Here is a 14507-nt window from a genome sequence, read left to right as displayed (position 1 = left end):
AAATCCTTGCATAACTTTGGCGCTCGCAAGGCGTCAGAGGGACGGGCTTCTGGATGTGATTTGTGCCTGGGTTCGAACCTCAGAGTTCTTTGGATTTGCTCGCTTTCACCTTTCAGAAAAATTCAAGATGGGCCGCCAGGTTTGGGAGAGTTGAAACACGAGGCTGTACCTCCTTATGATTCTGCTTATGCCCCGGTCACCTTCGAGGAACGTGGGAATAAAGGGAGGACGTGCGCCTGGTGACTGGCCTTCCGGCTGGGGTCGCTCTGATGCTGGCGCTGCTGTTTGGGATCTTTTGGTATCTTCGGGGCGCAGCCTTGTTTAATTAAAGTGGGAACTGATGCACTGAAGGAAGGCTTGCCCTACCCACTCATCCACGGGATCTAGAGACCTTGCAGATCAATCTATTTGTAGATACTTGAACGTTGTGCGGAGGAGGGCCTGGATGCATTTGCGTGGGAAGTAGAATTTTAAGGGTTCCCTGGTATTCCAAAGCCGAGTTTTGAGCACCACCACACCTGCAGCGCGGATTCCGGGACTTCAACATGTATCTTGGTTCTTGGTTAAATCGTCTAGGCAGGGGTTTATCCAGACCCATCGGAAAGACCAAGCAGCCAATCTGGGGTTCTCTTTCCAGAAGTCTGACGTTGAGTTCACAGAGAGTTCCAGGTGAAGGCAGCTACAAGCTGTTTTTGACAGCTTGTTTTCCCCATCCTAACTGCATTTTAATAGCAAGTCATTCATTCTCTTGATTACTTATAATCAAGTTTTTCCCCCTCTTGATTATGAAAAAAGATAGATAGTCTGTTTAATGTACACTATTAATAGAAAAACTAAAATAATTTAAATAAAATCTTCCTGACATCCAAATGATTGTTATAAACTATATTTATATTGAAGCTAACTAATTACTGCACTGTCAAACAGGTAATTTCTAAAATTGTACTTCACTTAACAAAGCGGATAATTAACAATTTTATGTCCATTCAAGTGCTAGGTCATGTAAAAGGTTTATATTTCTAAACAGAATATAAAATTTTACTTTGGGGCAGTTATTTGCTTGGGCCTTGACACTTTTGCAGGTAAACACAATAGGGATATTTTATAATCTGGGCTGTTTCATAAACTTCACCAGGCCAGCAAGATGCCTCAATGGCTTCAGGCCTGAGTACCAGAGTTCACTCCCAAGACCCACATTGTGAATGGAGAACAGAATCCCACAAGTTGTCTTCTGATTTCCTGTGGGTACACACACATAAACGCACACATAATTTAAAATTTTTATTAACTTGGGTTGGGGATTTGGCTCAGTGGTAGAGCGCTTGCCTAGCAAGCACAAGGCCCTGGGTCCCCAGCTCTGAAAAAAAAGAAAAAAAAAATTTATTAACTTTACCCATTGACCCGAAACAGCTAATATTTTATGAATGAAAATTATTTTTAAAGAAACTACGAATATCCTTACGTTGACATTTAAATTGCTTTTTTCTTCTCTTTAAAGAATTCAGTAGCTTTGTTGCTCGGACCAACACATGTGGAGAACTTCGTTCTTCCCACTTAGGCCAAGAAGTCACTCTGTGTGGATGGATTCAGTACCGAAGGTAAACTGAAGAAAATAGTTTAGGAATACATGGAGGTTGTTTTCCCGAGTATTACTTGGAAAAGTTTTACTAGTTTTTATCCATTCAGAAAATTACATTTGCCACTTTTGTAGTTTCTCAAAAAAAAGTTCTGATAGTGTCATTCTCAATAAATACTAATATCATTGGTTAAAGAGTATAATGATAAAACCTGACCCACTGAAATAATCCTGACCTCACTTTAAAAAGCTCTTCTAACCAGTAAGTGGGAGTAGCTGAGAATTCTGTAAGCCAGCTGTGAAGCAGCAGTAGCATAGGAGAGCAAGCTTACTTTACTCCAAATGTAAGTAAAGAAAAAGCCTAAAATCTCGAGCAGTGGTTTGCTGTGTTTGTTGTTCCTCTCTTACGTTCTGAAGCATGTTAGCACAGTAACTCTTCCAGGAAGTTCAAAATGTGGGTAGATGTTTGTCACATAAAAGAAGTTACCTTGGCTCCTAGAGTATTCAGCATGCTCAGTACAAACATTGACTGTCTCAGCAAGAATCTTGTTCTTAGCCTGCTTGTATGTCACTGCCGTCACTGTGCTGAGTGACAGTGTAGACTCTTTTTTTTTTTTTTTTGGTCCTTTTTTTTCAGAGCTGGGGACTGAACCCAGGGCCTTGCGCTTCCTAGGCAAGCGCTCTACCACTGAGCTAAATCCCCAACCCCGACAGTGTAGACTCTTACAGCTTTGCCATAGTAACATTCTGGAAGCATTTTTTTTAAACTGTATTCTTTCCCTTGATGTCTGCAATATCCTTGTAGAGTCACATGCATGTGGCCAAGGGAATACCTCCTTGTTCCCCAGAAGGCCTAGAGAACAAACAGTGGGTGTCGCTTCTCTTTCCCCTCGTGTTTACTTGCTCTGATGAATTACTGGAAGATGGCAGTTCCATTGCCTTGCCTTCCTTTTTTTTTTTTTTTTCCTTTTTTTTTTCCGGAGCTGGGGACCAGACCCAGGGCCTTGCGCTTCCTAGGCAAGCGCTCTACCACTGAGCTAAATCCCCAACCCCCTTGCCTTCCTTTCTTTTCTGAGATTTTATTTGTTTTTATTTTATGTATATGAGTATTTTACCTGTATATATATTTGGATGTGTGCTTATCTGATGCCCATGGAGGCCTGAAAAGGGTGTGTAATTCCAAAGTTACAGACAGTTGTGAGCTGCCATCTAGGTGCTGGGGATTAAACCTGGGACCTCTGGAAGAGCAAGAAACACTCTGAGCCTCTGAGCCACGTTTCTAGCCCTTTTTTCCCCTTTATAAATAAACTATTTAAAATAAAGAAGGAAAATGCATCTTATCTCTTTCAGTTTAGGGGGGAATATGCCCAATCAAATGTTTCTAATTTTCAAAAATATTTTCTTTGGATTTTAATATATGAAGGACAAGTTTACGAAGTTAATAAAATTTTCTTGTGAGGACTTAAGCCAGTGGAAAAAAATTTATTTTCTTAAATAATAATATCTTACTAATAGAATGTATTCCATTTTTGTGATTAGAGACATAGGAAAGGATAGGCAAATAAAAGCTTGCTCCCACTCAGCCCGATACAGCTTTTGCTCTTTTTTAAGATTTATTTATTTTATGTATATGAATATAGTAGTGTCTCAGTCTTCAGACACACCAGAAGAGGGCATCAGATCCCATCACACATGGTTGTGGGCCACCATGTGGTTGCTGGGAATTGAACTCAGGACCTCTGGAAGAGCAGTCAGTGCTCTTAACCACTGAGCCGTCTCTCCAGCCCTGGATTTGTTCTTTTTTTTATGATTAACTGATTAATGTAGCTCACTGACTTGTGTTGAAACTGGTAATCTAGACTCTTCCTCCACAAGTATTCCACATACACCATATAAAGGCAGCCTTTTGTATTGTTTTGTGACAGAGTCTTACAGTGTTTGGCCTGAAACTTACTATGTAGACCAGGGTGGCCTGGAATCTACAGAAATCTACCTGCCTTTGCTGCCTGAGTGCTGGGATTAAAGACCTGTGTCTACATGCCTAGTTTCCAGCAATTTAACTGTTAATTATGATACAGAAATAAAACCATACTCCTAAGTTGACTAAAACTGTTGTGCCCAGATTCCTTCTTGGAACATTAGTTCCCTCGGAGAAAAACCTTCATAGCCAACTGTTTTCAAGAGCAGTGACCCCAGGACAGTGGAGCCAATGTCCTTTGCAGCAAAAAATTAAGAAGTGAAGGGGTTGGAGATTTAGCTCAGTGGTAGAGCGCTTGCCTAGCAAGCGCAAGGCCCTGGGTTTGGTCCCCAGCTCCAAAAAAAAAAAAAAAAAAAAAAGAAGTGAGGCAGCCCTAGCCATCATAATTAATCATTGTTTACACACAAGGTATAATTAAAGCTGATTCCAGACCATATATTACAACTGTAATCCCAAGAGTTATTTGATTCTAGCACATTGAGTTCCTGAAATATACTGTAGCAAATGAAAAAGATAGTTTATCTTCTTCTACAAATAGGAAGAAAGGCATCAGGAAGAAATAAAACTCTTCTGCAGAACCCGTCAGATCTCATGAGTGTTTCACAGCCTTGGTTGGCAGAATCCATAGTCTTCAGTTCCCTTTTCTGAGGAACTGAGGGTGGCAGACAAGATCAAGAGATGTTCTCAGGGGCTGAGAGAGATGGCTCGGGAGTTAAAGATAAGAACTCCTCTTGCAGAGGACCCAGAATTGGGTCCCCCGCATCTACAGCAAGCTCACCTGTGACTGCAGCTCCTGGGGCATTTCATGCCACCGGCCTTCCAAGAACCCTGCATTCACATGCACATACCCACACACAGACGCATACTTGGAATTAGAATGACTCTTTAAAGATAAGTAAGTAGTCTCTGGGCTTTTCTTTGTCATGACTCCAACTTCTAGTTCAATAGAGACCTTTCCTGCTTTCTCAACATGCTACTGAGTGCTTTAAGAGCCTGGAGCGTGGGTCTGAGCGGCTCCTTTAGGAATTTCTCTGCAAACAAGTGGTTGCACGCTTCCCTGGCACCTCAAAAGGATGTTGGCAACGACCACATTGAAAAACTTTAGGGGTGGAGAGACGGCTCAGTGGTTAAGAGCACTGACTGCTTTTCCAGAGGTCCTGAGTTCAAATCCCAGCAACCACATGGTGGCTCACAACCAACACTGAAACCTTGTCTCAAAAAAAGAAAGAAAAGTGTAAATCTACTTTGTCATTTATGAGTCACGTGTAACAAATCAGTAGCTATATGAATAATTAATAGAAATCCAAATGAAAAGAATTTGGCCAGGCGTGGCAACATACCTATAATCTCTATAAGCTGAACAAGGTGTCAGGTTTATGGATAACCTGGACAACAAGGCCAGACCTCGTCTCAAAGGAAAAAAAAAATGCATGAATGCAGTTTATAAAAGTACATAATCATAAAAATAGAGAAATTACATGGATTTTCTTATTACTGGTTTTGTCTTTAATTTTGAGCTGAGAGACATTATCCTAAAATATTCCTTTTTTTTCTCCCATTATCCAGGCAAAACACCTTCTTAGTCCTAAGAGATTGCCACGGTCTCGTTCAAATCCTCATTCCCCAGGATGAGGTAATGCAAGGTTTCCTCCCATTATCCAAAAGCTGCTTTGGTAAAATGGTAGTGTAAGCTAAGTAGTTTGATCAAAGTGTTTGAAGTTTTAATTTCAGGAATAGCTATTAATAAAAACTGAAAACTACTATCTACAACTTTAACACGTGATAAACCAGTGAGATGGCTAGAGCAGTTAAGAGCACTTGCTGCTCTCATTAAGGACCAGGGTTCAAGTCCCAGCACTCACATGGACGCTCACAGCCACCTGTAACTCCAGCGTTCTCACTGGCTTCCAAGGGTACCAGCCGTGTATTCCTTACACCCATATACATTCAGGCAAACGCTAATACCAAGGACAAAGAGCTAATTTATGTAATACGTAACATGTAAAGAACTACACAAAAGGGGGCTGTGGAGCCAGAGGGTTTACTAAAGGTGCAAGCCTGACAACCTGAGTTCAAAACCAACATGGTCGAAGGAGAAAGACAGCTCCCACAAGTTGTCTTCTGACCTCCACATATGCACTCAAGTTAGTTGCCTGTGTGTGCACACACATACAATATAAATGTAATAAATAAATTAGCTACTAAAGAAATCAATAAAGACGCAGAATGTGAAGATGAAATTTATAAAAAGCAACCTAAGGCTAATCTTTCAAAAGAAATAAAAGACAGGCATGGAAGCATACACCTATAATCACATCAGTGGGCAGCAAATGCAAGAATGTCAAGAATTCAGGATCAGCTCAGCATTATAGCCAAGGCCAGCCTGGACTGTGTGAGGCCTTATCACTCACATTATACCAAAGGCAGAGATATGATTAGGGCTGAGGTGCTGGCACAGTGGATAAAGGTTCTGCCACCAAGATGACAACCCTGGGACCCATGTGGTGGAAGGAGAGAACTCCACAAGTTGTCCTCTCACCTCCACATGCAGGCTACGGCATGTGCACAGATACATGTACACACACACACACACACACACACACACACACACACACAGCCAACCTGGCAATTTAGAATCTGTCTCAAAAGGTAGTAACAAGCTGGGCATAATGGCACACACCTTAAACTCAGCATTTAGGCGGAAGCAGGTGGGTCTCTGAGCTTGAGGCTAGACAGAGTGCTCTATATACTGAGTTCCAGGACAGCCAGACCTACATAGTGAAACCCTGTCTCAGTAATTAATTAATTAAAATTAAAAATGGCTGGTGGACATGGTGGTGCATACCTACAATCCCAGTACTTGGGAAGCTGAGGCAGGAAGGCTGAGTTCATGGCTGGTATGGACTCTGTAGAGAGGCCCTATCAAAAGAAAGGAGGGAGGGAGGGAGGGTTCTTGGTGGTCTTACTGGCTGTATTATGTGGAGCTAAAATGACAATAGGATTTACCAACTCTTGTAATAACATCAATACAGCTCATTCACAGCACATAAGCTGTGAATATCATTTTTATACACTGTAGACTTCCTGAAGATTTCTGTAAGTCCGTTTATTCTTTGAACTGCCCCACTCCGACCCCTTATTTTGCAGTCGGCTGCATCTGTGAGGAGGACTTTGTGTGAAGCCCCTGTGGAGTCTGTGGTGAGAGTATCTGGGACGGTCATCGCCCGACCCCTGGGACAGGAGAATCCGGTTAGTAGTCTAGGGAATAAATGTTTCCTTTGTGCATTTACAGTGTCTGCACATACACCAACAACATTATGATTGAGTCCCTTGTGGACACTTAGCATTGAAGTTCCTCAGTTCCACAAATGAACTCACAGATATCACCACACCCATTTAAGTGTGCACAAAAAGCATGTCAAGGTGTCAACCTTGACAAATATATAATGATATTTGTTGATATAAGATCTTATTATAAACAATAATGTAAAGATTATATAGATTTTTATTATTTATAATCTACAATATAGTTTGACCTATTTTACATATGTATGCAAATGCATGTGTTATACAAATGTTTATCGCATACCTGTCCTGAAAAACGACTCTCTAAAATAGATCTTTTCTTTTCTTTCTTCTAAGAAAATGCCAACAGGTGAGATTGAAATCAAAGCTAAAACAGCTGAGCTCCTGAATGCCTGCAAAAAGCTGCCCTTTGAAATTAAAGACTTTGTGAAGGTGAGAGCGTCTTGTTTACAAAATCCAGTATCTAGAAAGTGATCGAAAGTTACCAGAATGTTTAAAGTAAAAGTATATGCTCTCTAAAATGGGTATTTTCAATCAGTTATTCTATAGTGCTGACGGCTTATTATGTTCTTGAGGTGCAGACAGATTGAAATGTGAGTCTGCCTTTCAGATTTGAAGTACGCTATTGTTCAGGTTTTCCCATTGCTGTTGTTTAAACTGTTGGAAGGAAATTTATATTGAAAATAGCAAAGTTGCATAGGGTAATCTTTTTCCTATTAAGTTGAAACTTCTCACTGTAATAAAATGTGTGCTTAGTGCAATTCTTAACTTACCAACCATAGAATTATGGATTTTAGGATGATCTTAGCCACAAGTCTCAGAGCTTGATAGAAGTAGCCAGTACTGATTAAGTATAACCAGACTTAAAGATAAATAAAAGGAAAGATCTATCCCCAGATAATTTTTAGCTTTGTCACAATTACAGACTTGTATATACCTAAGTTTTTAATCTGTTTTGTTAAGATAGAGCCTCATTTCGTAGCTCTGTCTGTCCTGGAATTTACTCTGTAGACCAGGCTGACCTCAAACTCAGAGTTCTGCCAATCTCTGCCTCCCAAGTGCTGGGATTAAAGGCATGCACCACTATGCCCAGAATATACACTTAATTTTTAATCTATTAAGGTGTTTGTGTGTGCTCACGTGTGCAGGTAGAAGCAAGAGGAAAACCTTGAATGTGACCATCAGGCACTGTCCACTGTTTATTGGAACAGTGTCTCTCCCTGTTCTGGAGCCCACTAAGTAGAAAGTCTGGGCGGTCAGAAAGCCCCAGGGCTCTGCCTATCTGGTCTACCCTGTGCTAGAATTACAGTGTGCGCAACCACCCCCAGCTTTCTGCCAGGGACCTGAGGATTGAACTCAGGTGGCTGGGCTCACAGGACAAGTACTTTACTAACTGCGATGGTTGTTTTGAAGCCACCTTGGCCCAACCTGGAATCACATGGTAAAGGGGTCTCAGTGAGGGGTTGTCTAGATTAGACTGGCTTGTGGGCATACATCCAGTGACTTTTCTTGTGGGTCTGGAGTGTTTGTTTTCGGTTTGTTTGATTTGGTTTGGTTTGGTTTGGTTTGCTTGGCTTTGGTTTGGTTTGATTTCCAGACAGGATCTCTCCGTGTAGCCTTGGCTGTCCTAGAACTCGATCTGTAGACCAGGCTGACCTTGAACTCACAGAGATTCACCTGCCTCTGCCTCCCAAGTGCTGGGACTAAAGGCATGTGCTGCCACCACCTGGTGAGGGGAATTTTCTTAATTAAATTAGTTGTGAGAAAACAAACCCTGAATGTAGGAGGCAACATTTCATGGCCTGGGCTCTGGGCTAAGTGAGAAGGAGTAAGCTAAGCGCTGGCGTGCAGCATTAATTCCATGCTCTCCGCTCTCGACTGTGAGTGTAATGTTCCTGCTGCCTTCACTTCCTGCAGCGAGGGCTACAGTGGTGGGCTCTAACCTAGAATTGGGAGTCAAATTTGCCCTTTCTCCCTTAAATTGCTTTTGTCAGCGTATTTTACTAAAGCGACAGGAAGTGGAACTAAACACCAAGTGAGTGATTTCTCCAGCACTAATAGATTTTTAATTACATGACCACTATGGCCTATATCTAAGTTCATTGATTGCAAAAATCAATATAATTACAAAGTTGACCTTATTATAGAAAAGAAAATAAATTTCCTAAGGTAAACATTTCAGAAAAAGAAATAATAGACATTTCTTACTATTTCTATTTCTGCTATAAAAATGAGCAACTCACATTAAAGGACTTTTTTCTTAAGTTCTAAGCACAAAAAAGAATACAAGGATTTACAGCCTTGAAAATAACAAAGCTGGGCTGGAGAGATGGAGTTAAGAGCACTGATTACTTATTCCAGAGGTCCTGAGTTCAAATCCCAGCAACCACATGGTAGCTCACAACCACCTGTAATGGGATCTGATGCCCTCTTCTGGTGTGTCTGAAGAGAGTAACATTGGACTTCATAAAATAAATAAGTAAACCTTTTTAAAAAAGGAAATAAGCAGAACTGAGCTGGAGAGATGGCTCAGTAGTAAGAATGTGCACAGCTCTTAGGAAGGACCTGAGTTTGTTACCTGTAACATGTATGTACCAGGAGGCTCACAGTTGTCTGTAACATGTATGTACCAGGAGGCTCACAGTTGTCTGTAACATGTATGTACCAGGAGGCTCACAATTGCCTGTAACATGTATGTACCAGGAGGCCCACAGTTGCCTGTAACATGTATGTACCAGGAGGCCCACAGTTGCCTGTAACATGTATGTACCAGGAGGCCCACAGTTGCCTGTAACATGTATGTACCAGGAGGCCCACAGTTGCTTGTAACATGTATGTACCAGGAGGCTCACAATTGCCTGTAACTCTTGCTCCTGAGGACGCCTCTGGCTTCAGGGGCCCAAGGGCATCTGCACTCATGTAGACAGACACAAACGTACACATACCCCACCACTACCAAGAAATAAATGTAAATTAAGGAAAAAAAGGTAACTACCTTTTTAGTGTTCAAAATATTGAAGCATGAAAGCTTTCCTTTGTGTAGAAGACGGAAGCCCTTCGTCTGCAGTATCGGTACTTAGACCTGCGCAGCTCCCAAATGCAGCACAACCTGCGGCTCAGGTCACAGATGGTCATGAAAATGCGGGAATATCTCTGTACTCTGCACGGTAAGGGACGCCTGAGTGTTCACTGAGCTGTCACTCCCTTCTCACTGGGTCACGTGTTCCCAAGGCCCGTAATCAGTCACCGTGATGACTGCTGGCTTACGGGGCCACAGACACATTCTTTTAAAGGTAATGATGTCTATTACAGTACTTAGGATTTCTCACCACTACTGAGGACACTCTTTGGTTTCTCTCCCCTGCACCCTTGAATTCTGGGGTTACGGGAGTAGATACAATGCCTACCCAAATTTGCATAATTCTTTATCATTCCTATACAGCATTTGTTGAGAGGCCTAGAATTTCCCATGAGTCCCACAGAGCACTCCATGGTGCTTGCTTGCTCTCCTTCCACTCTTGCTATGCTGGCCGAACATTTCTAAGACCGAGCATTGCAGTAGACCGGAATCCATCAGCTATTCCGGATCAGTTCCTGTCATGAATGTCACCTTTATGAGCAGAGTTATATTTTATAAAAGTCTTAGCTTTCTTGGGTTTGTAGAAACCACGTTGCATCTGTCTTCTTACCTCTGATGTCTTCCTAATTAAAGGGAGCCTCTGATTTGTATTCACTATTGACATCATACTTGGCAAATTCCTAATTACTAACTGATTTTTCTCTCGTTTTAGGATTTGTGGATATAGAAACCCCAACATTGTTTAAGAGGACTCCTGGAGTATGTATATTACTTATCACTTTACTGTTGATAGCCTCTTCCTTATAAAAGCAATCACTTTGCTTTTAAATTCACTTGGCCCATTTTGATTTACTTTTATTAGTAAAAGGGTCTTATTTTAACAACTGAGAAAATTGTGTGAGTCAACATTTTGAATCAGAATGTTTTTATTCTGTATGAGTTTTCTTTCCCATGAGTTTTCTAGATGCAAATCATTAATGTTTTATTAAAACTTTGTTCATTAAGAACTATCTGAACTGGATGAGGTGATGGCTCAGCAGTTAAAAGCATGTACTAAAATCAGACACCTTTTTTTTTTTTTTTTGGTTCTTTTTTTCGGAGCTGGGGACCGAACCCAGGGCCTTGTGCTTCCTACCACTGAGCTAAATCCCCAGCCCCCAGACACCTTTTTCTGACCTGTAAACACTGCATTCATAAAACACATACCCATATACCGACAGAAACATATGCACACAATTAAAATAAAATCCTTGGCTGCAGAGAGAGCTCAGCCATTAAAAGCTAAGGCTCACAACCAAAGAGATGAAAATAAAATCATTAAAAAAAATGGTGTCAACTAAAAAGTATAAAAATGTTAAAGAGGCAGTTTCTGTGTGTGCTAAGAGCAACTGCCGTGTTATAATCCCTTCCATTTTAAAACCTAAACCTGCCCCAAGTTCACTTCCACCCTCTCTCTGAATGACCAGGGACACTTATGGTGTCTCATAGCCTATGCTGGCTCCATACTCCCTCACCTCATTTGTCCCTAGCCACAGCTTTCTAGCCAGCACCTGTTCCAGGAATATTGTCGCTGCAGCTATATTTATTGAGGCTAGGATTGCCATGGTTGGTGGCTGGCTCAAGGGATGGCATTGCCACTGTGGGAGCCTCATTGCTTACAACAGTTGGCTTTGGTCCCCTTGCAGCCGAAGGGCCTTTTGCCCAAGAATGGATCAGTCTCACTCTCTCCATCAGGAAAGGATCTGTCTCCACTGTGATTCTTCCCCAGATATTCTTTTTCCTGTACTTTTTCAGGAAATCAGCAAAAAATGGTTGGCTCGGGGTTTGAGACAAGGAAAACAAATGCTATATTAATAAGAAAAAAGAACCAGGTGAGGTGATGCATGCCTATAAGACCAGGAATTGGGAAACTGAGGCAGGAGGATCACAACTTTCAGAGCAACTCTGTCTACACAGTAAGATCCTGTTAAAAAGAGAACTGAGACTTTTAAAAACAAAACAGCCCTGATATTTAATAACTCTTTATTCAATCTGTAGACTTAAGAAACAAACAGTTTAAGGACTACATGTATATCTCAGTGGCAGTGTTTGTATAGCATGTTTGAGGGCATCAGATCAAAACTCCCTACAGTTTACTACAGAAGAGCAGTTAAGAGTGACCTCATAGCAAATGATGTGCAAACTTTGTCATGCTAATAATAAAGACTTTGTTTACACACACTTCTCAACTGTTACATACAACCAGGATTTAAGACGTATTTTAGAGCTACAGAGTTAGCTCAGCAGTTAACTTTCAGAGAACCGTGTTCAGTGTTCAGCACCTAAGACGCTCTCAACAGCCTCTAGCTTTAGAGGTTCTGATGGCCTCTTCTAGAATGTGTGTGTACCCCCCCACACACACACACACTTAAAAAATATAAACTGTATCGTCTTGAACATGGCACATGTCTAAATTCCAGTTCTCAAGAGATGGGGCAGGCGGATGTCTGCGTGTCAGTGCAGAGCTTCACAGTGAGACTCTGTCTCTAAATACATTTTATTGTCCGCAAATTGTTTGGGGGACTGTAAGATAAACAAGAGCTGAGAGTCATTGGGAACTTTGCTCTGTAAGTCCCTTGGTGTGCTAAAGCATTAACTAGAACTGGTCACTTACACCTTGAGTCGTTTTGTTGTTGTTCATTTTATTTCAGGATTTTTGTTTCGTTTTATGGAGACAGAGCCTTCCATGTGGGTCAGTGCACCTGAACTTACTATTCCTCCTTGTCAGCCTCCTGAGTGCTGCTGGAATTGCAGGCGTTTGCCATACCTGGCCTGGGTTTTTGTTTGTTTGTTTTTCAGTACTGTCTCTCTTTCCCCCTCTGCCACCTCTCTCTCTCTCTCTTAAAGGGTGCCAAGGAGTTTTTAGTACCGTCCAGGGAACCTGGAAGGTTTTATTCTCTCCCTCAGAGTCCTCAACAGTTTAAGCAGCTTCTGATGGTTGGTGGTTTAGACAGGTAAACAGGCTTTTTTGTTTATTGGCAATGCTATATTATTCCTCAAAAAAAGGAAGGGGAGCGACCAAGGGGGAGGGAAGGTGAACATGAGAGCTGGCATGGCACGGGGAGGCTCAGAGCATCCCTAAAGCAGTACCTGAGCCTGTAAACGTCCATATTAAAGAAACATGGACTGGTTTGCATGCCCACCTACCACCTAAGTGTCCAAAGGTGTTGTATTTGGAAAGCCATCTATAAAATACTAGCCTCTGATGGGTCAGCTGTAATTCTGATTAGACTTGAGCAAAATAAAGTTTGCGAGGCTAGGAAATGGCTTCATGGTGAGTTCTTGCCTGCACAAGGGCCTGGGTTTGAGCGTTAGCACCACAAATAAACTGAAAAATTCCAGTCTCTCTTAAGGATCATTATTAATTTGTTTCAGAGCCAACACTTGGGGAAATTGGATCATTTAAGATGAAGACTGGGTTAACTCTACTTTTTTATAACAGGTACTTTCAGGTTGCCCGGTGTTATCGAGATGAAGGCTCAAGACCGGATAGGCAGCCAGAGTTTACTCAGGTACCTGAGTGTTACATTACTCGACTCTCACAAATTCATGTTGCTGTAACCCAGAATGTTTCAATACCGGGACAGTAATTTTACACGTTTTTAGAAATGAACATAAAAGGGGGTGGGTCTCCACGTCTCATTTTCAGACACTCTTCATTTGTCTGATACCCTCACTCCTTTCCATCCCCCTGCCTCTGCACAGGTCTGCTTCCTCCCATTGCCCTCCTTCCGCTTTTATATCACATGCTTCCTACCTTGCTCTTTATTCCTTTCCCTTAAGGTCTGTTCTTTCCCCTCTTAGAGTTCCCTGACCTATACCTAAACATGTATATGCACATATAAAAATTAAAATCTAGAATCTTCCGTATGAGAGGAAGCGTGGCGTACTTGTCTCTCTGTACCTGTGATACTTCACCGAGCATAATTTCTAGTTCCATTTTTCTATAAATGTCATAATCTTATTTCTCTTCATAGCTCAATAAAATTTCATTGTGTGTATATAACACATTTTCTTTGTCCACTCGTGGATTAGTGACTATCTAGGATGTTTCTGTTCCTTAGTTGTTGTGAATGGCACAGCAATAAACATAGATGTGTGAGGATCTCTGGGCTAAGACTTGAGCTTTTGAGTATTTATCTAAAGGTGGCAAAGCCAGATCATATAATAGTTATTTTTAGCTTTTTGAAAAACCTCAGTCCTGAGCTCCATAATCGCCACCCCAGTTTAGATTCTCACCAGCAGTGAATAAGGGTCCCTTGTTCTCCTGTCTCTGCCAAGCACTGACTATCATTTGTGTTCTTTTTCATTTTTTAAGTTTTTTGTTGTTTTGGTTTGGTTTGGTTTTTTTTGTTGTTGTTGTTTTTTGTTTTTTGTTTTGTTTTGTTTTGTTTTTTGCAGGAGTGGGGCAATTAGTCAAAGTCTGGGTCTCTCTATGTAGGCCTTAAACTCCCTAAGTAGACCAGGCTGGCCTCACATTCATCAAGATCTGCCTGCCTCTGTCTCCTGAGTACTAACATTAAAGGGTG

At 41.5% G+C, this 14507-nt stretch overlaps 1 protein-coding gene across 2 annotated transcripts in view; it reads left to right on the top strand.

Annotated features, from left to right (window-relative positions):
• Window positions 1–23: 23 nt before the first annotated feature.
• The window catches only part of Dars2 (aspartyl-tRNA synthetase 2 (mitochondrial)), a 28242-nt gene continuing 13758 nt past the window's right edge, over window positions 24–14507 (top strand). Inside the window, exons 1-9 of one of the 2 annotated variants that reach the window (XM_063272359.1) lie at window positions 24–669; window positions 1499–1598; window positions 5121–5187; window positions 6702–6803; window positions 7197–7292; window positions 9904–10027; window positions 10652–10698; window positions 12826–12932; window positions 13421–13490. In XM_063272359.1, coding sequence (XP_063128429.1) covers window positions 546–669; window positions 1499–1598; window positions 5121–5187; window positions 6702–6803; window positions 7197–7292; window positions 9904–10027; window positions 10652–10698; window positions 12826–12932; window positions 13421–13490 — 837 coding nt within the window. In that variant the 5' untranslated portion in view covers window positions 24–545. The remainder of the gene's footprint in view (window positions 670–1498; window positions 1599–5120; window positions 5188–6701; window positions 6804–7196; window positions 7293–9903; window positions 10028–10651; window positions 10699–12825; window positions 12933–13420; window positions 13491–14507) is intronic. The other variant, NM_001034143.1, reaches the window with a different exon arrangement.

The sequence above is a fragment of the Rattus norvegicus genome, chromosome 13 (assembly GCF_036323735.1).
Source record: "Rattus norvegicus strain BN/NHsdMcwi chromosome 13, GRCr8, whole genome shotgun sequence".
In the NCBI taxonomy this organism is placed as follows: Eukaryota; Metazoa; Chordata; class Mammalia; order Rodentia; family Muridae; genus Rattus; species Rattus norvegicus.
Note: the sequence above shows the minus strand (reverse complement) of the source record. Positions and strands in the feature narration are given on the sequence as shown.